The sequence below is a fragment of the Scyliorhinus canicula genome, chromosome 2, assembly GCF_902713615.1.
Source record: "Scyliorhinus canicula chromosome 2, sScyCan1.1, whole genome shotgun sequence".
Taxonomy (NCBI): domain Eukaryota; kingdom Metazoa; phylum Chordata; class Chondrichthyes; order Carcharhiniformes; family Scyliorhinidae; genus Scyliorhinus; species Scyliorhinus canicula.
The window spans coordinates 278,880,562-278,902,611 of record NC_052147.1 but is presented as its reverse complement, the minus strand read 5'-3'; the positions used below and the strand labels follow the sequence as shown (position 1 = coordinate 278,902,611).

General features: G+C 48.6%; 1 protein-coding gene and 1 non-coding gene across 4 annotated transcripts in view; one reads left to right on the top strand and one right to left on the bottom strand.

Moving 5' to 3' along the window:
* LOC119962174 (5'-AMP-activated protein kinase subunit gamma-1-like) overlaps positions 1-22,050 on the bottom strand; it is a 66,670-nt gene that overhangs the window by 8,428 nt on the left and 36,192 nt on the right. For all 3 annotated transcript variants that reach the window (XM_038790122.1, XM_038790121.1, XM_038790123.1), the window contains exons 7-11: positions 15,578-15,632; positions 13,372-13,498; positions 10,387-10,552; positions 9,351-9,388; positions 4,887-5,033 (exon numbers count right to left, since the gene is read on the bottom strand). In XM_038790122.1, the coding sequence (XP_038646050.1) occupies positions 4,887-5,033; positions 9,351-9,388; positions 10,387-10,552; positions 13,372-13,498; positions 15,578-15,632 (533 nt within the window). The remainder of the gene's footprint in view (positions 1-4,886; positions 5,034-9,350; positions 9,389-10,386; positions 10,553-13,371; positions 13,499-15,577; positions 15,633-22,050) is intronic.
* LOC119962520 lies at positions 3,806-3,928 on the top strand. The gene has a single exon (XR_005459897.1). It is a non-coding gene; the product is annotated as a U6atac minor spliceosomal RNA (small nuclear RNA).

Below are 22,050 nucleotides of genomic sequence, written 5' to 3'. Positions count from 1 at the left end.
TGGCAGGAAGGTGAGTAAATAGGGAGCTCACATCGAGGGTGATTGGTTAAAAAAACAGACATGAGATGACAGCACATTTTATTACACATCAGATTGCTATGATTTGGAATGCCAATCCCAAAAGGATGGTGGAAGCAGATTCCATGGTAAACTTCAGAAGAAAATGAGATACATCCTTGCAGGGAAAGGCTCTGAGATAAAATCAGGTGAGTGTGACTAACTGTATAGCTCTACAAAGAGCTGGCATCGGCATGATGGGCTGATTGGCCTCCAACCCTGCCTCATGATTACAGAAACCAAAAGAGAAAATGCTGGAAAATCTCAGCAGGTCTGGCAGCATCTGTAGAGAGAGAAAAGAGCTAACTTTTCGAGTCTAAATCCCTCGATTAGATTCCAGTCTGTAACTCACTCCCAGGTATCTGTTATTCTATATATAAACCCCCCCGATCCCCTCGATTAGATTCCAGTCTGTAACTCACTCCCGGGTATCTGTTATTCTATATATAAACCCCCCCAATCCCATCGATTAGATTCCAGTCTGTAACTCACTCCAGGGTATCTGTTATTCTATATATAAACCACCCCGAACCCCTCGATTAGATTCCAGTCTGTAACTCACTCCGGGTATCTGTTATTCTATATATAAACCCCCCCGAACCCCTCAATTAGATTCCAGTCTGTAACTCACTCTCGGGTATCTGTTATTCTATATATAAACCACCCCGAACCTCTCGATTAGATTCCCGTCTGTAACTCACTCCCAGGTACCTGTTATTCTAGATATAAACCACCCCAAACTCCTATATTAGATTCCAGTCTGTAACTCACTCCCGGGTATCTGTTACTCTATATATAAACCATCCTGAACCCCTCGATTAGATTCCAGTCTGTAACTCACTCTCGGGTATCTGTTATTCTATATATAAAGCACCCTGAACCCCTCCAATAGATTCCAGTCTGTAACTCACTCCCGTGTATCTGTTACTCTATATATAAACCACCCCGATCCCCTTGATTAGATTCCAGTCTATAACTCACTTCCAAGTCCCGAAAGACGTGCTGTTAGGTGAATTGGACATTCTGAATTCTCCCTCTGTGTACCTGAACAGGCTCCGGAATGTGGCGACTAAGGGATTTTCACAATAACTTTATTGCAGTGTTAATGTAATAAAGATTATTTTTATTAACATCTGTTATTCTATATATAATCCCCTGAACCCCTCGATTAGATTGCAGTCTGGAACTCACACTCGGACCTGTGCGGAGTTTGCACGTTCTCCCCATGTCTGCGTGGGTTTCCTCCGGGTGCTCCGGTTTCCTCCCACAGTCCAAAGATGTGCAGGTTAGGTGGAATCGCCGTGCTAAATTGCCCCTTAGTGTCCAAAAAGGTGGGGTTACTGGGTTCCCGGGATAGCTTGGACGTGTCGGCTTTAGTAGGGTGCTCTTTCCAAGGGCCGGTGCAGACTCAATGGGCCGAATGGCCTCCTTCTGCACTGTAAAGTCTATGATTCTATCTGTAATTCTTTATACAATAAGGGCAGCACGGTGGCACAGTGGTTAGCACTGCTGCCTCAAGGCGTGAGGACCCGGTTTCGATCTCGGCCCCGGGTCACTGTCCATGTGGAGTTTGCATATTCTCCCCATGTCTGCGTGGGTCTCACCCCTACAACTCAAAGATGTGCAGGGTAGGTGGGTTGGCCAAGCTAAATTGCCCCTTAATTTTAAAAAAATTAGGTACTCGAAAAATTTTTAGAAATTCTATATACAGTAAGTCTCCGTTAAACATTGTTTCACTTTAATGTCATTCATAAAGTTGTGTTAATATAGAATCATAGAATTTACAGTGCAGAAGGAGGCCATTCGGCCCATCGAGTCTGCACCAGCCCTTGGAAAGAGCGCCCTGCCTAAGCCCACACCTCCACCCCATCCCCGTAACCCAGTAACCCCCACCTAACCTTGTGGACACCAAGGGGCAATTTAGCATGGCCAATCCACCTAACCTGCACATCTTTGGACTGTGGGAGGAAACTGGAGCACGCGGAGGAAACCCACGCAGACACGGGGAGAAAGACACCGGCTTTGTGTTCCACCCCCTGCTTCTACCTTACTCTCCAGCGTCTGTTCTTCAGTTGCTCCTGTTTCTGGTTCTGAATTTGCACTGAAGTCCTGGTCTCCATCTAGTGTCTGATGTTGATCAACGCAAGTAATCCTGGGATTTCAGTTACGACCTGCACTGACCAGCTTCTGCCACAAGATGGAGCCAATCTAAAAGCACTGTCGGCGAGTGTACTTTCTTAAATATTGTCTACAGAATTGTATTTCTGTCATATTTAGTGATGTATTTTACTTTGCAAGTTTTTCCACTAGGACAACATGTTCTGTGCATGCAGTATTTGAACTTGTACATTGACTTTTACCAGTTGCAAAATGTCCAAAGGATCCTAACTCCAGGCTTAAACATTGATTCTTTGAATAACTGATTCTATGGAAGCTATGATTCATTTAAAGTAACTTAACTTAAAGTCATGATTCTCAGGAGCACAGCTACAACTTTAAGTGATGTAATTATCCAAACCCTTAATTAAGCGTCAGGTTAAATGCGGTCTAATGTCAACAATCTCTCCGTCAACATCAGCAAAACTAAAGAACTGGTCATTGACTTCAGGAACGAAAGTATCGTACACACCCCTGTCGGCATCAACGGGGCCATTGGAGATGGTTGACAGCTTCAAATTCCTAGCTGTGCACATCACCAAAAATCTGTCTTGGTCCACCCACGTCGCGCTACGACTAAGAAAGCACAACAACGCCTATACTTCCTCAGGAAACTAAGGCAATTCGGCATGTCCACATTAAGACCATAAGACCATAAGACATAGGAGTGGAAGTAAGGCCATTCGGCCCATCGAGTCCACTCCGCCATTCAATCATGGCTGATGGGCATTTCAACTCCACCTACCAGCATTCTCCCCGTAGCCCTTAATTCCTCGCGACATCAAGAATTTATCTATCTCTGCCTTGAAGCCATTTAGCGCCCCGGCCTCCACTGCACTCCGCGGCAATGAATTCCACAGGCCCACCACTCTCTGGCTGAAGAAATGTCTCCGCATTTCTGTTCTGAATTTACCCCCTCTAATTCTAAGGCTGTGCCCACGGGTCCTCGTCTCCTCGCCTAACGGAAACAGTTTCTTTGCGTCCACCCTTTCTAAGCCATGTATTATCTTGTAAGTTTCTATTAGATCTCCCCTTAACCTTCTAAACTCCAATGAATACAATCCCAGGATCCTCAGCCGTTCATCATATGTTAGACCCGCCATTCCAGGGATCATCCGTGTGAATCTCCGCTGGACACGCTCCAGTGCCAGTATGTCCTTCCTGAGATGTGGGGCCCAAAACTTGGGCCGGCATTTATTGCCCATCCCTGAGGGCATTTAAGAGTCAACCACATTGCTGCGGATAAGGACGGCAGATTTTTCTCCCTAAAGGGCATTAGTGAACCAAATGGGTTTAACCCTTACCAACTTTTACAGATGGCAACGGATTGGCCCAAGACTATAAGAAAATACAGAGAATCGTGAACATAGCCTAGTCCATCACGCGAACCCGCCTCCCATCAATCAACTCCATCTACACCTCCCGCTGCCTTGGGAAAGGGGGCTGCATAATCAAAGACCTCTCCCAACCAGGTTATTCTCTCTTCCAACCTCTTCCATCGAGCAGGAGATACAAAAGTCTGAGAACACGCACTAACAGATTCAAAAACAGCTTCTTCCCCGCTGTTACCAGACTCCTGAGTGGCCCTCTAGTGTTGTACGAAAGGAGAGAAGGTTAGTACTCCCCTTGATAAAGATGGAAGGGGCCCCAGTGGCCGTACAGTGCACAAAAACAAAATGGTTAAGGCTGAATGGCCCTCTTATGAAAATGAAATGAAAATCGCTTATTGCCACAAGTAGGCTTCAAATGAAGTTACTGTGAAAAGCCCCTAGTCGCCACATTCCGGCGCCAGTTCGGGGAGGCTGGTACGGGAATTGAACCGTGCTGCTGGCCTGCCTTGGTCTGCTTTCAAAGCCAGCGATTTAGCCCAGTGTGCTGAACCAGAACTGAACTGATCTCTTTGCGCATCTTCTCTACTAAGTAGTACTACCATCCGTATGCTTTACCTGATGTCTGTGTCTCTGTATTTACATTGTGTATTTATCGTATGTCCTTTTTTGTTTCATGTATGGAATGATCTGTCTGGACTGTATGCAGAACAATACTTTTCACTGTACCTCGGTACACGTGACAATAAATCAAATCAATGAAATCAATCAATCAAGGTTTGGAAGATTCAAACCATCCAATTAGAATCCAGTCTGTAACTCAATCCAAGGTAACTACTATTCCATATATAACTGGCCCCAATCTCCACCCCCCCACCACCAAATCTTCTGAGTAGAATCCAGTGACTATTTGATAAAAGGCCATGGGAACCCTGTGGTAGTATGACTAGGGGTATTACAGTACCTGGGAGTGTGAGCTGCCATTGGTGCAGAGGACTCGCTGCCCATTGGCCCAGGTATGTCATGTGCCTCTCAGCCGATTGGCTGAGGAAGGTAGCTCCGCCTACAAGGCGGGGTATAAGAGTTCTTCGGCAGTCAGCCATTCTTCTGTACCGGGTCACTTCTTGCATATTAAAGCCTATCGTTCGGACTTTATCTATGTTTCGTGTCCATTGATTGTGCATAAAACCCTTTGACTAAATTCCAGTTTACTGCTGCACCCCCTCCAGTTGCCCCTCCCTTCCCCCGTGTGACAGCAGGAAGTGAAATATTTACAATGAAGGGCATTTACCTGTGCTTGTAAGGGGGAGAGGTCCCAAGTGGTTGACTTTGGCAATTCCTTACCTCATGTTCTACAAGACGCTCAATAATGACTTCCAGTGTTTCATGTGCGTAACACTTGAGGACATTTTCAAAACAATGCCATCGCTGCTGGAGAGAATCCATGATGCTGACATCCAGATTGTTGTAGGCTTGCTGTGCGGCAAGATTCTGGAGAAACAGAGTGGAGCGTTTGTCCATAGGTTAGCATGTTTCGCTCACCTCTAATCATCATGTTTAATCGCCAAGCTCCAACCATCTGCCTTCCCGTAGCTGTCTCCCCATGATGGCCAATTATATTTCAGCTTATCAGTCAGAGATTTTAAGTCATTGGTAACATACGGACATGCAAATTAGGAGCAGGAGTAGAGGCCACCCGGCCCCTCCAGCGTTCTCCGCCATTCAATACTATCATGGCTGATCTGATTGTAACCATCCGCCTCACCCAATGACCTTTCACCCCCTTGCTTCCCATTGCCTTAAGAATATTCAAAGATTCTGCCTCCACTACCTTTTGAAGAAATCATAGGTTGATTGATCTGGAAATCACAGAATTTACAGTGCAGAAGGAGGCCATTTGGTCCATCGAGACTGCACCGGCCCTTGGAAAGAGCACCCTACTTAAGCCCATGTCTCCACCCTATCCCCGTAACCCCACTTTACCTTTAGGACACCAAGGGGCAATTTAGCATGGCCAATCCACCTAAACTGCACGTCTTTCGGGACTTGTGGGAGGAAACCTCCTCTGGCAGCGAGTTCCAGGCACCCACTACCCTCTGTGTAAACAACTTGCCTCATCCATCTCCTCTAAACCTTGCCCCTTGCACTTAAACCTATGCCCCCCCAAGTAATTGACACCTCTACCCTGGGGAAAAGTCTCTGAATATCCACTCTGTCTATGCCCCTCATAATTTTGTAGACCTCTATCAGGTCGCCCCTCAACCTCCGTCATTCCAGTGAGAACAAACCGAGTTTATTCAACCGCTCCTCATAGCTAATGCCCTCCATACCAGGCAACATCCTGGTAAATCTCTTCTGCAACCTCTCTAAAGCCTCCACATCCTTCCGGTAGTGTGGCGACCAGAATTGAACACTATAATCCAAGTGTGGGCTAACTAAGGTTCTATACAGCTGCAACATGACTTGCCAATTTTTATACTCAATGCCCTGGCCAATGAAGGCAAGCATGCCGTCTGCCTTCTTGACTACCTTCTCCACCTGTGTTGCCCCTTTCAGTGACCTGTGGACCTGTACACCTAGATCTCTCTGACTGTCAGTACTTGAGGGTTCTACCAATCACTGTATACTCCCCAACTGTATTAGACCTCCAAAATGCATGACCGCACATTTGTCTGGATTAAACTCCATCTGCCAAACAATCTAAATCCTGCTGTATCCTCTGACAGTCCTCATCACTACCCGCAATCCCACCAACCTTTGTGTCGTCCGCAAACTTACTAATCAGACCAGTTACATTTTCCTCCAAATCATTTATATTTACTACGAACAGCAAAGGTCCCAGCACTGATCCCTGCGGAACACCACTAGTCACAGCTCTCCATTCAGATAAGCACCCTTCCATTGCTACTCTCTGCCTTCTATGACCTAGCCAGTTCTGTATCCATCTTGCCAGCTCACCCCTGATCCCATGTGACTTCACCATTTGTACCAGCCTGCCATGAGGGATCTTGTCAAAGGCCTTACTGAAGTCCATATAGACAACATCCACTGCCCTACCTGCATCAATCATCTTTGTGATCTCCTCAAAAAACTCTATCAAATTAGTGAGACACGACCTCCCCTTCACAAAACCATGCTGCCTCTCGGTAATACGTCCACTTGCTTCCAAATGGGAGTAGATCCTGTCTCGAAGAATTCTCTCCAGTAATTTCCCTACCACTTCCTGACCCATGCGGTTTGAGGGCTATCACCTGAGCTATGGAAGCTGTGAAAATGTTTGCACTGAATCCTCTCCCTGGTACCCTAACTTGTACATCAGGGGTGGGATTCTCCAACCCCACCACCGGCTGGAGAATCGGCGGGGGTGGTGTGACTCCCGACCCCCCCGGCTGCCGAATTCTCCGGCGCCGGGGTTTCAGGGTTGGGAATCGCCGCACCGGTCGGGGGCCGTTGGCAGTCCCCCCTGGTGATTCACTGGCCCGCAATGGGCCAAGTGGACGCCCGTTTTCGGCCGGTCTCACCGGCGTAAATCACAACAAGTCCTTACAGGCAGGACCTGGCTCCACGGGCGGCCTGCAGAGTCCTCGGAGGGGGGGGCACAGGGAGATCTGACCCCAGGGGGTGCCCCCACGGTGGCCTGGCCCACGATCGGGGACCACCGATCCGCGGGCGGGCCTGTGCCGTGGGGGGACTCTATCCCTCCGTGCCAGCTACTGTCAACCTCCGTGATGGCCAGTGCGGAGAAGAACCCCCCTGCGCATGCGCTGGGATGATGCCAGCACTCGCTGGTGCTCCCGCGCATGCGTCAAATCGCGCCGGCCAGCGGAGGCCCTTCCGCGCCGGTTGGCGTGGCGCTGGCCTAGCCCCTGAAGGATTCCACACCTTCGGGGCAGCCCGACGCCGGAGTGGTTCACGCCACTCCTCGGCGCCGGTGTGGACAGCCCCGCCGGTTCGCGGAGAATCCCGCCCCAGGTCACTTTGCCAACTCCAGCTAAAAGATAAGATTATGGGTGGGATTCTCCCAGCTCTGGGCTGGGCCGGAGAATCCTCGCGACCGGGACACGGCGCCCCGACGCCGGCACGCGGTTCTTCGCAGAGCGGAGAATCAGCGCCATTGGCGGCGGTGTGGTTGGCGCGGTCGCGGGGATTCTCCGGCCCAGCCCCCCCCCCCCCCCCCCCCCCCCGATTCTCCAGCCCGATTGGGCCGAGCGGCCGTTAAAAAAAACGTGTCCCGCGGCGGCGTTCTAACACGCTCTGAGCTGGCAGGACCTCAGTGCTGAAGGGTCGGGTGGCGGCCTGTGGGGAGGAGGGGTCCGATCCCGGGGGGGGTGGGGGGGCCTCCGATGTGGCCTGGCCTGCGATTGGGACCCACCGATCGGTGGACCGGCCTCTCTAGCTGGGGGCCTCCTTTCCTACGCGCCGGGCCCTGGAGTCCTGCGGCATGTTGCGTCGGGGCCGGCGCGTTGAAGGAGGCCACTGCGCATGTGCGGATCCCGCGACGCACAGTTCGCGTCGGGATCAGCAGCTGGAGCGCATTTTACGACGGCGTGAACGGGCTGCTGCCAGGACTAATTCTGCCCCCACGCCGTCGTAAAACGCGACGGCATTTACGACGGCGTGAACAATCTGCCGCGGGATTAGAGAGTCCCGCCCAAAGTCTTTGGCCTATAAATTCTCAACCTTGGTCTCAAATCCTTCCTCCAGCCCTGCCATCCTCTGAGATCTCTGCCCTCCTCCAAACTATGTCCGCTTCCACATCCTCAATTGCCATCCCTTCATCATTGGACACCATGCCTGCAGTTGCTTAAGCCTTAAGCCTGCCTAAAACTTCTCCACCTCCTCCTCTCCCTTTTAAAATGCTCATTAAAACATACCTCTTTGTCCAGGCACTTAGTCACCTATCCTCCTGTCAATATATGTGCATCAGTATCAGATTTTGTTCGATAATCACTCCTGTGAGGCACCTTGAGGCATTTGACTTGTTAAAGTCGATATTTAAATGCAGGTTATTGTTGTTGTATCCATCAAATACAATAACAATGCTGTGAGGCAGCAATGCTTTTTTAAAAATAAATTTAGAGTAACCAATTCTTTATTTTCCAATGAAGGGGCAATTTAGCGTGGCCAATCCACCTGTCCTGCACATCTTTTTGAGTTGTGGGGGTGAGACCCGCGCAGTCACGGGGAGAATGTGCAAACTCCACCCGGACAGTAACCCGGGACTGGGATCGAACCCAGGTCCTCGGTGCCGTAAGGCAGCAGGGCTAGCCACAGTTCCACCCATGGTTAGCACTGCTGTCTCACAGCACCAGTGTCCCAGGTTCGCTTCCCGGCTTGGGTCACTGTCTGTGCGGAGTCTGCACGTCCTCCCCGTGTCTGCGTGGGTTTCCTCCGGGTGCTCCGGTTTCCTCCCACAGTCCAAAGATGTGCAGGTTAGGTGGATTGGTCGTGAACAATGCACGGGGTTACTGGGATAGGGTGGGAGAGCGGGCCGAGGTTGGGAGGATAGGTGCAAACTCGAATGGCCGAAAGGCCTCTTTCTGCGGTTTCTTTCTAAAAAGCTCAGTCGAAGCTCCCTGGAGAGTGGAAAGTTTCATTTTGGGTTCCTGGTGAGGGAGGCAGCCCCTGAGCAGAGTTACGCCCCCCCCCCCCCCCCCCCCACCCCACACCTCCAATTACTGTGGGCTTGGAACTTTCCAACGAGTTTGACCCATTCCTGATGTTCCCCTTTCCCTGGCTCCCACCCAACTTCGATGCACCGTATATGGTTCCACCTCTGTGTTGGCATCTCCAAAATACAATACTTACTATAGCATCGAATCGGGAATAGAGATTCACGACTTTACCTGGAATAAAAGGAAAGGTAAATCAGATTGTGATCACTTTACTAGAAGCGAATGAGAGCAGGTACATGCAGACAGGTGTATCCAGGTGTTCACTATCCCTGTGGCGTAATAGTGCGAATCAAGGTAAGGAGATACAGTGGGCTGGATCCTCTCAGCCCCGCACCACAATCGCTTTCGCAGGGCGCGGGGGCGGAGAATCAACTTTCAAGCCGAAATCGGGCCCGGCGCCGGTCAGCTGATTCACCGGGACCCGAGAATCGGCGTCACACTCAACATAAGAACATAAGAACTAGGAGCAGGAGTAGGCCATCTGGCCCCTCGAGCCTGCTCCGCCATTCAATCAGATCATGGCTGATCTTTTTCTGGACTCAGCTCCACTTACCCGCCCGAACACCATAACCTTTTATTCCTTTACTGTTCAAAAATCTATCTACCTTTGCCTTCAAAACATTCAACGAGGGAGCCTCAACCGCTTCACTGGGCCGGGAATTCCACAGATTCACAACCCTTTGGGTGAAGACGTTCCTCCTCAACTCAGTCCTAAATCCCCCTTTATTTTGAGGCTATGCCCGCTATTCCTAGTTTCACCCGCCAGTGGAAACAACCTCCTTGTTTCTATAAGATTCCCCCCTCATTCTTCTAAATTCCAATGAGTATAGTCCCAGTCTACTCAGTCTCTCCTCATAAGGCAATCCTCTCAACTCCGGAATCAACTGAGTGAATCTCCTCTGCACCCCCTCCAGTGTCAATGAAAACCTTAAAATCTCAGTCATGAAAACTTTAATTGGCTCTCCAGCACTCATTGCCTTTTGCGAGTGAATGGTTGCAAAGCACTGCATGCACCTCTGCAGGTTAAATTCCCTCCAAATTCAACAGCTCAGCTATATCAGTTCCGTAAGTCCAATTCTGCTCTCTTTACTATGTCTGTCGTGCCAAGGCCAACATTCATTCATCTCTCAAACCCCCATGGTCCCATCCAATGCCACCCTATCACTTACCCAGATTGTTAACCACGGGGAGAGCAGACACCCTTCTTGCCACAAAGACCCCGAGTGCTTCGTAAACCGATGATGTCTCCTCTATCAGAGCCACATCTTTGTACGTTCCAATTCCAAGCTCCTGAAGAGTCTTCTTCATGAAGCTCGGCTTGGGGAGCTTCGAGGCCTGGGGGCAAAGGGAAACGCAGGGCGGTCAACCAAATGGGTATTGTCAGAACGAAAAGGCAGCACCTTCCCAACCCACAACCGCTACCTATCTAGAAGGGACAAGGGCAGCAGATACCTGGGAACACCACCACTTGGAAGTTCCTCTCCTAGCCACTCATCATCCTGACTTGGAAATGTATCGGCCGTTCCTTCACTGTCACTGGGTCAAAATCCTGGAACTCCCTCCCTAACAGCACTGTGGATGTACCTACACCATCTGGTTCAAAAAGTTGGCTCACCACCACCTTCTGGACAATGGCTGCTGGCCAAACCAGCACCACCCACATCCCGTGAATGAATGAAAAAAGATTTAAAAATAAACTTAAAATGAGATCAAATGTAATGGACTGCGTCGACACAGTCCCTGAAAGATTCATTTCCAATTCCTGGTCTGAGTTAATGAACCTCAGTCAAGGTTTAACAGATTGAGGGGTGATCTAATCTCTGCATTTAAGATGATATAAGCTAGTTTCTATCTACCCTATCTCCATCCTCCCCGTGTGTGCGTGGGTTTCCTCCGGGTGCTCCGGTTTCCTCCCACAGTCCAAAGATGTGCAGGTTAGGTGGATTGGCCGTGATAAATTGCCCTTAGTGTCCAAAATTGCCCTTAGTGTTGGGTGGGGTTACTGGGTTACGGGGATAGGGTGGAGGTGTTAACCTTGGGTAGGGCGCTCTTTCCAAGAGCCGGTGCAGACTCGATGGGCCGAATGGCCTCCTTCTGCACTGTAAATTCAATGTCTATGTCTATAAGCTGGAGCTGTTCTGAAATTCAGATACCTATATCCTAACTTGCACCAATTCCTGTTCACCCACCATCCCGTGTTGACTGTTCCATTCTCCCTTTATGTTTCTCAGAGAGAAATTTGTTCTGCTCTCACTTCTTATCGTAGACCAGAAGACCAAAAGCCATTCAAAAACAGAAGCCGTTCGGCCCATCAAATCTGCTCCACCATTCAACGAGATCATGGTTGATCTGATCTGAAATCTTCAACTCTACTTTCCCGCCTTATCCCCATAACCCTTCATTCCCTGATTAAAATCTGTCCATCTCAGCTCTGAATATTCTTAACGACCCAGCCTCTACAGCTCTCTGCAGTAACGAATTCCACAGATTCATTACCCTCTGAGAGAAGAAATTCCTCCTCCTCTCTGTCTTAAATGAGTGACCCCTCACTCTGAGATGATATCCTCTGGTCCTAGACTCTCCCAGAAGGGGAAAAATCCTCTCTGTATCTACCCTGTCAATCCCCCCCACCCCCGAGAGTCTTATGGATATATTTGCCCCAGAAGGGGTGTAACAAAATGTTCACCATGCTTTGTCAGATGAGGAAATTGTCCAATGGGGAGAGATTGAGTAGATTGGGCCTATATTCACTGGAGTTTAGCAGAATGAGAGGTGATCTCATTTAAACTCTTAAATTCTTGATAGATTAGATGTGAGAAAATGTTTCCCCTGGCAGGGGAATTTACAACACGAGTCACATTAGATTAATTAGTTGACCGTTTAGGCCGGAGGTGAGGATGGGGGTGGTTGGAATTCTCTACCTCGGAGAGCTGTCGATCCTCAATCACGGAGTGTGGTAAAAACAAAGATGGATGGACATTTAGACACCAAGAAGATGTGGGGATCGGGCAGGATGGTGGAGCTGAGGTGGAAGGTAAGCTTGTTGAATGGTGAAGTAGGGTTGATGGACCAAATGGCCCCAGCTGCAAGGTCAATGTTCTTATTCCTCCTCCAATTTTAGTGAACCACGGAGTTGTCCAGTATAGACAAAGTCATTGAACCCACCATGCCTGTGAAAGCTCTTTGAAAGAGATATTTAATTAGTCCTACACAGCTCTTCTTTCTCAATATCTCTACAAAATCTCTACTTTTCACGTAATTTATCCAACTCCCATTTGAATCTGCTTCCCCCGTCCTTTCAGAAAGCACGTCTAAATCACAACTCGCTGTCGGAAAATACTTTCCTCATCTGCCCTCTGGTTATTTTTCTGAGTCATTCATAGACAAGATGGTGATGCTGCTAATGGCCTCAGTAACCAGAAACCCAGTCTACTGACTGGGGAACAAGGGTTCAAATTCCACCGTGGCAACTGGAGGACTTTGAATTCTGTTAATAAATCGGGAATATAAGGCGGGTCTCAGTAATGGCGGCCGCAAAGCTATCGTCGTAAAGACTCAGCTGGTTTACTAATGCCCTTTAGAGAGAGAAATCCTCAAACCTCACCTGGTTAAGCCGACATGTGAATTCAGACCCACAGCAAACCACTTAATTCATGGGGCAATTAAGGAAGGGCAACAAATACTGGCCTTGCCAGCGACCCCCCCACATCCCGTGAAAGAAGGAAAAAGTCTGCACCCTCTGCTTACCAACGAAAACTGTTGCTTCTTACGTCCTCTATCAAAACTCTTCACAATTTTTTGTTTGAGTACCCAATTCGTTTTTTTCCAATTGAGGGCCAAATTACCACGGCCAACCCACCTAGCCTGCACATCTTTTGGGTTTTGGGGGCGAAACCCACGCAAACACAGGGAGAATGTGCAAACTCCACACAGACAGTGACCCAGAGCCGGGATCGAACCTGGGACCCCGGTGCTGTGAGGCAGCAAGGCTAACCCACTGCGCCCCCCTGCTGACTCTTCACAATCTTGAACATCTCATTAAAATCTCCCCTTAACCTTCTCAGCCTCATGGACAATTTCTTCCCATCTTTGAACAAAAAGAATAGGCTTTCACTGATCCCATACTGATTTACGAACGCAGAGGAGAAACTTACAAAGAGGTGGAAATATTTCAGGATGCGTTTGTGAGTCAGGATGTAGAGCACGTTCCCGGACACAGGGTCGATGACTGGTAGCCGATGGATTTTATTCTGAATCAAGGAGTAAACTGCATCAAATAGGCTAAGATGGAGGAAGCAGAACAAATGGGTTAAAATCCAAGAACAGGAAACTGCCAGTACTTCAAAAGAATGAATCTTTCACTTCAAGAGAAGGGCAGGGATGGCAGAGGTGGGCGTACTCTCGCCCCCAATGATATGGCGAGGGTTAATTGTCACCCTTGTAAACTGCATATTATTCATTGCTACTTTGTTATTAACCCAGAGTGTTCACCTCCCCTCAACCTTTTCCAGGTGTGGGCTTAGTAAGAGGGTTATGTCAGCTATCAGTACCACACCACGGAAAGCTGATCAACGATAGCGTTTTGACGGGCAACACGGTGGCACAGTGGTTAGCATTGCTGCCTATGGCGATGAGGATCCGGGTTCGAATCCCGGCCCTGGGTCACTGTCCGTGAGGAGTTTGCACATTCTCCCCGTGTTTGCGGGGGTTTCACCTCCACAACCCAAAGATGTGCAGGGTAGGTGGATTGGCCACGCTAAATTGCCCCTTAATTGGTAAAAATAATTGGGTCCTCTAAATTTATTTTAAAAAACGATAGTGTTTTCGGACAAGGTTATGAAAGGTGATAAATGCAAACTTTGTTAACTTTGAATTCTAACAGGTTCACACTCTTCCTCACCCAATTGGATATGTTATTCCGATACAGGTACTAATAAGAACAAAGAACAAAGAAAAGTACAGCACAGGGCAGCACGGTAGCATAGTGGTTAGCACAATTGCTTCACAGCTCCAGGGTACCAGGTTCGATTCCCGGCTTGGGTCACTGTCTGTGCGGAGTCTGCACGTTCTCCCCGTGTCTGCGTGGGTTTCCTCCGGCTGCCCCGGTTTCCTCCCAAAGTCCAACGATGTGCAGGTTAGGTGGATTGGCCATGATAAATCCCTCATAATCCTGCAGACCTCTATCAGGTCACCCCTCAGCCTCCTTCATTCCAGTGAGAAAAAAACGAGTTTATTCAACCGCTCCTCATAGCTAATGCCCTCCATACCAGGCAACATCCTGGTAAATCTCTTCTGCACCCTCTCCAAAGCCTCCACATCCTTCTGGTAGTGTGGTGACCAGAATTGAATTCCAAATGTGGCCTAACTAAGGTTCTATACAGCTGCAACATGATTTGACAATTTTTATACTCAATGCCCCGGCCAATGAAGGCAAGCATGCCGTATGCCTTCTTGACTACCTTCTCCACCTACCTTCTCCACTTTCAGTGAACTATGGACCTGTACACCCAGATCCCTCTGCCTGTCAATACTCTTAAGGTTCTGCCATTTACTGTCGAATAGTGCCACACCAATGGCTTGAACAGTCACCCCCTCCACAACTGGCATACAGTGGCTGCTGTGTGCACCATCTACACCAGTGCACTATCCAATCCATACCACGTAGCAACTTGCCAAGGCTCCGTGCTTCAACAGCACCGTCCGATACCCGTCACCTCTACCACACAGAAGAACCAGGTCCGCAAGTGCATGAGAACGTCACAATCTGCAAGCTCCACCCCGGCTCCCGCACCCACCCACCACCACCCCAAAGCCCTGGAAGTCAAAAGCCATCCGAGCATTGACATATGTCACCACCATTCCTTCATTGCTGTTGGGCCAAACCCTGTTTCCCAAACCACTTGGTCAGGGAAATGTCACCTCAAGGATTCAATTCATTCAGAAAGAAGGTTCCATTGCCAACTTCTCAAACGATGGACCTTGTTAGTGGTGCCTACATCCCAAGAATATATTAAAAATGACAGCCAGGGCAGCACGGTGGTGCAGTGGATAGCACTGCTGTCTCAGAGCGCCGAGATCCCAGGTTCGAATCCCGGCTCTGGGTCACTGTCCGTGTGGAGTTTGCACATTCTCCCCGTGTTTGCGTGAGTTTCGCCACCACAACCCAAAGATGTGCAGATTAGGTGGATTGGCCACGCTAAATTGCCCCTTAATTGGAAAAAAAATGAATTGGGGACTCTAAATTTATTTTTTTTAAATGGCAGCCAACATCTGCTATTTCTCCCTAATAAAACTAGTTTCTACGACCGCCCCGTAACGGTGAGATCAAACTGGGTACACTGCACAGAATAAACATTTTACCTGTCATTTGGGGAGATACTGACCAGTTTCTTAAAGGAACCTTGTAAATAAATCTCTAGAAAAAAGAAGAAAGTCAAATCATTGAACTGAACCAGGCCCAGGTACATCATCAGCTGAGTAATGGGCGGGATTCCCCATCCCGCCAGCCCCGTTTTCCGGCACGCCCCCCCCGCCGGCAGCGGGATTCTCCGTTCCCGCAGCCGGCCTATGGGGTTTCCCATTGTGGCCACCCCACGCCGTCAGGAATCCCGCGGGCGTGGGTGCGCCTCCGGCGAAGCGGAGGATCCGGCTGACTGAAAATCCCGCAGGATGTGTTAGATGATTACTCAGTATGATTGAATCACTCAATGCAAAGATTGGGAATCCAAACCCAATCTTTTTTTCAAGAACTATCAAACCATAGAAAAGCCACGGCACAGAAAGAGTCCATTCAGCCCATTGTGTCTACGTCGGCCACTAAAAGAGAGAAGAAAAGAAACTAGCCGCTCGTTTTAATCCCATTTTCCAGCACCAGGATCGTGGCCTTACAGGTTCCAGCATTTCAGACACAGGTCCGGGTGCCTTTTAAATAACTTCAGTGTTTCCGCATCAACCACCAATTCAGGCAGTGAATTCCAGACGCTTGCCAGCCTGTGGGTAAAAAAGCTTTACCTCATGTCCCCTCTAATCCTTTTACCAATCACCTGAAATCCATGCCCCCAGATAATTAACCCTTCAACTAGGGGAAACAAGTCTTTCCTGTCTGCCCTGTCTAGGTCCCTCATAATTCCATAAGCCTCAATTAGGTCATTCCCTTAGCCTTCTGTGTTCTAAGGAAAACGGCAGGCTATCCAATCTCTCCTCATAGCTGCAATTATCTGGCCCGGCAACATTCTTGCAAATATCCTCTGCCCTCTCTCCAGAGCAATTATGTCCTTCCCGTAATATGCTGACCAGAACTGTACACAAAACTCCAGTTTAACCAGTGTTTTACACAGTTCCAACATTACATCCATGCTTTTATATGCAGTACCTCACCCAATAAAGGAAAACATTCCATATGCCTCCTTGACCACCTTGTCCAGCTGTCCTGCCACCTTCAAAGCCCTGTGGACATGCTCTCCAATGTCTCCCACTTCCTCAATCCCTCGCAATACCTTCCCGTTTACGGAGTATTCCTTTACTTTGTTTGCCCTCCCAAATGCATTACCTCACACTTTTCCGAATTGAATTACATTTGCCGATTTTCTGCCCATTCAACCAAACCATTAATATCATTCTGGGGTCAACAGCTAGCTATCCTCTTCACTATCAACTACACAGCAAATTCATTGCAAATTTCCCAATCATGTCCCCCACAGTTAAGTCCAAATCATTAATCTATACAGAAAACACCAAGGGTCAAAACACTGAACCCTGTGGAACACACTGGAACCGCCTTCCATTCACAGAAACATCCATCGACCATTACCCTTTGTTTCCTGTCACTGAGCCAATCATAGATCCAACCTGCCACCTTCCCCTTTATCCATCAGATCTCACTTTTCTGATCAGTCAGCCACGTGGGCCCTTGTCAAATGTCTTACTGAAATCCATGTGGACAACATCCACCGCACTACCCGCATCAATCCTCCTTGTTACTTCCTCAAAAAAATTGATTGTTACTAAAACCAGATCTTCCCCAAACAAATCCATGCTGACTATCCCTAATCAATCCATAAGTGACAGTTTATCCTGTCTCTTAGAGTTGATTCCAATAATTTACCCACAACTAAAGTCAGACTGGCAAGCCTATAATTTTCTGGCCTGTTCCTCGTACCCTTTTTAAATAATGGTACAACATTCGAAGACTTGTAATCCTCTGGGACCTCACCTGTACCTAGTGAGGATTGGAAAATGATTCTCAGAGCATTTCCTTCCTGGCTTCCCTTAACAGCCTGGGATACAATCCATCTGGCCCTGGTGATGTATCACCCTTCAAAGATACGAGTCCTGGGATAGCATGGCGGCGCAGTGGTTAGCACTGCTGCCTTTCAGCGCCGAGGACCCGGGTTTGATCCCGGCCCCGGGTCATTGTCCATTTGGAGTTTTCACATTCTCCCCATGTCTACGTGGGTCTCATTCTACAACCCAAAAAGATGTGCCGGGTAGGTGAATTGGCCACACTAAATTGCCCCTTAATTGGAAAAAAAGGAATTGGGTACTCTAAATTTATTTTAAAAATGGATGCCAGCCCCTCCAGTATTTCCTCTTTCACAATTCTAATTACATCTAATATTTCACACTCCTCCTATTTAACTAGAATGCCTGCATCACTCCTCTGTCATGTGAGAGTACCTTTAAGAAATGGGTGTTTACAAATTGGTGTGTATATAAGTATCTGTAGTGAGAGTACCTTTAAGAAATTGGTGTTTATTACTGCAGTGATGTCAGAGTGTGGGTGGAACTGGGCTGTCTGTCAGCTTTTTGCTTTCGTTTTAGGCTGTTTGCTACAGGGTGTGTTTTAGTTTCGTTTTCAGCTGAAGACAGACAGAGCAGGTGTACTGTTGATCTCTCTGCCATGAAAAGACTATCTTTTGATCATTTGGTGAATTCAGAATTATAAATGTTCTCAGTCGTGAATGTAAACTTAATGTGCTTCTGTACAAAGGCATTTAGAACATAGAACATAGAACAGTACAGCACAGAACAGGCCCTTCGGCCCTCGATGTTGTGCCGAGCAATGATCACCCTACTTAAACCCACATACCCGTAACCCAACAATCCCCCCATTAACCTTGCACTACGGGCAATTTAGCATGGCCAATCCACCTAACCCGCACATCTTTGGACTGTCTTCTTCTGTCTTCTGTATGTTGTTTGGGAAGTTATTAAGGATTACTTAGTGTTTTATTCTTTGGGGGTTGTATTTGAATTGATGGTTGCTAAGATGTTCACTGTATGTTTTAAAAAGGTTAACTTGAGTCCATAGAATAAACGTTGTTTTGTTTTTAAAAATACTTTTCCATTTCTGCTGTACCACACCTGTAGAGTGGGCCGTGTGCTCCCCATACCACAATCTATTAACAGTTGTGGGTCAGGTGAACTCCATGATACACTTTGGGGTTCTCTAAACCCTGGCCCATAACACCTATCCTTAGTGAAGACAGAGACAATGTACAGATTAACAGCCCTATCCACATCTTCTGCATCAACACGTAAGCGACAATGTATATCTCTCATAGGTCCTACTCTTTCCTTAGTTATTCCCTTGTGGGGAAATACTAGAATGAGAGGTCATAGGTTGAGAGGCAGTAGATTTCGAACTGAGATGAGGAGGAACTACTTCTCGCAGAGGGTGGTGAATTTGAGGAACTTGCTGCCCCATAGTGCGGTGGAATCTGAGTCATTAAGAAAGAGATAGATATATTTCTGATTTTAAAAACTGGTGAAAGGCATATGGGGAACAAGTGGGGATTTGAGACCAGGACGGGATCGGCCATGATCTGATTGAATGGCGGAGCAGTCTCGAAGGGCTGGATTGCCCACTTTTGCTCCTGATTCCTACGTTCCCATGTTCCTATATTACTCTCAATGTACCGGTAAAATATATTTACATTTTCATTGATTTTATCTGCCAGTATTTTTCTGTATCCTCTCTTTGTTTTCCTTTTTTACTCTACCCTGTACTTTCTATCCTCCTCTGGGCTTTCTACAATACTCAGCTTTTAGTGGCTGCGATAGCTTTCTTCCTCTGCTTTATCTCTCTGTCCCCTGGCTAGCCAGGGGACTCTAGATTATGCACTGCCACACTTTTCTTTGCGGGGACATGTGTACACTGTGCCCGTAGAATCTCACTTCTGAATACCTTCCACTGGTTTGACACTGTTTTCCCTCCTAGTAGCTACATCCATTCATCTTTTTGCCAGTTCACATCCCAATTTGGATGTCCCATTTCAAGGAATCAGGGTGTAGAAGCAGTCTGAGTTTAGATGAGAAATGATAACGGCAAGAAGTCACTTGTGGGAGTGGTGCGTATTCGCCCCCGAACAGTTTTTTTTTTTTTTTTTTTTTTTTTTTTTTTTTTTTTTTTTTTTTTTTTTTTTTTTAAATTTAGATTAGCCAATTATTTTTTCCAATTAAGGGGCAATTTAGCGTGGCCAATCCACCTACTCTGCACATTTTTGAGTTGTGGGGGCGAAACCCACGCAGACACGGGGAGAACGTGCAAACTCCACACGGACAGTGACCCAGAGCCGGGATCGAACCTGGGACCTCAGCGCCGTGAGGCGGTTGTGCTAACCACTAGGCCACCGTGCTGCCCTTCGCCCCCGAACAGTAACCACACGATACGACGGCATATGAAGGAAGAAATAATGGCAGTGTGGTGATTGTAGATCTGAGTAGATGCAATACAACTGAGCAAGCACTAGAGGGAGCACGGGAGAGCTATATATACACAGGGACAGGAAGTGAGGACACACTTCACGGAAGGCAGAACTGGTAGCAGGACACAAACACAGGCAGGCAGCATTTGAGGTAGCCGTAAGTTAAGCTCTGAAGAGAGAACGAATTCACAATAAAGCATCTTCTCCACCTTTGAGACTAGGTACGGTGTCAATCACGGGGGACTTTAATCTACATATAGACTGAAACAATCAGGTGGGCAAAGGTAGTGAGGAGTTTATTGGATATTTTGGGGGAATAGTTTCCTAGAACAGCCTGTTCTGAAGTCAACCAGGGAGCAGACTGTACTCGGTCTGGTACTGTGCAATGAGATAGAATTAATTGATAATTTCCAAGTGAAGCCCCACCCCCCAGGGAACAGCAATCATACTATGATTGAATTTTACATTCAGTTTGAGGGAGAGAAGAGTGGGTCCAAGAGCAGTATTATAAACTTAAATAAGTGCAATTGTGAAGACATTTAAGTAGAACGAGCTAAAGTGAATTGGCAAATGAGGTTAGAGGAAAGGCCAAGAGAGGTGCAGTGGTGAACATTTAAAGGGATATTTCAGAGCACACAGAATGGATACATTTAAAAAGAAAAGAAAAATTCCAAAGGGATGACACACCATCAGTGGTTAACTAAAAAAGTTAAAGGCAGTATCAAACTTAAAGAAAAAGCACATCCTTGTGCAAAAACGTGTGGCAGATCAAAAGAACAAAGAACAATACAGCACAGGAACAGACCCTTCGGCCCTCCAAGCCTGTACTGGTCATGATTCCAACCTTGGCCAAAACCCTCAGCACTTCCTTGTGCCGTATCCCTCTATTCCCATCCTATCCATGTATTTGTCAAGATGCCTTTTGAACGCCGTTAATGTGTCTGCTTCCACACCCTCCCCTGTGCCACCGTGCTGCCCGATGGGCGGGGTCTAACAAAAAGGTTTCTAAGGGCGGGATTTACTGGCTGTTCACACCAGCGGGATATTCCGGTCCCACGCCAGTGAACGGGTTTCCCGGCGGTGAGGGGTGCAGTCAATGGGAAATCCCGTTCACAACGGCAGGACTGTTAGATTCCGCTGGCGGGCCGCCTCTGCTGCCGAGAAACACGCGGGGGGGCTGCCGAGAAACACGCGGGGGGCTGCCGAGAAACACGCGGGGGGCTGCCGAGAAACACGCGGGGGGGGCTGCCAAGAAACACGCGGGGGGCTGCCGAGGAACACGCGGGGGGCTGCCGAGAAACACGCGGGGGGCTGCCGAGAAACACGCGGGGGGCTGCCGAGAAACACGCGGGGGGGCTGCCGAGAAACACGCGGGGGGGCTGCTGAGAAACACGCGGGGGGGGCTGCCGAGAAACACGCGGGGGGCTGCCGAGAAACACGCGGGGGGCTGCCGAGAAACACGCGGGGGGCTGCCGAGAAACACGCGGGGGGCTGCTGAGAAACAAGCGGGGGGCTGCCGAGAAACACGCGGGGGGCTGCCGAGAAACACGCGGGGGGCTGCCGAGAAACACGCGGGGGGGTTGGCCGGTAGATCCTGCCCTAAGCGTCAGTTGTGGCAGGTTTTGTTGGGAATTTCTCCCCGGCTCTGTCAGTGAGTTGTTCCCCTCCACTATCTAACCACACTTAGTCACTTTTTGAGGCCCTGGGAAGTTTCTCTCCGGGCTTGCCCACGCTTGGAATTATTTTCATCTCTGGGGAGCTGAAGTCACAAACCAGACCGGCTCCTCTGAGATCGGGCCTCCATTTTGAAAGGGTGCCTGATCTCTGTGGGGTTTGAGGACGCCCACATCCCCCACCCACGGGCAATGTTATCCCCCCCCCCCCCCCCACACACACACACACATAGGCATTACCCCATACCCACCCAAGTGATGATAACCCACTATGGGGTTCCTGAGGGCCCCCCTTTTCAGGCCTTCCCGCACCCCCTTCAAGAACAAGTGAAGTCCCTTCACTACCCTCAACCTTCCTGAGGCCCTTTCATACCTGTCCTTCAGTCCCCCCCCCCCACCCCCTCATACCCTCCTCTACCCTCCTTTTATGGGGATGACCCTCCCTCAGTCCATG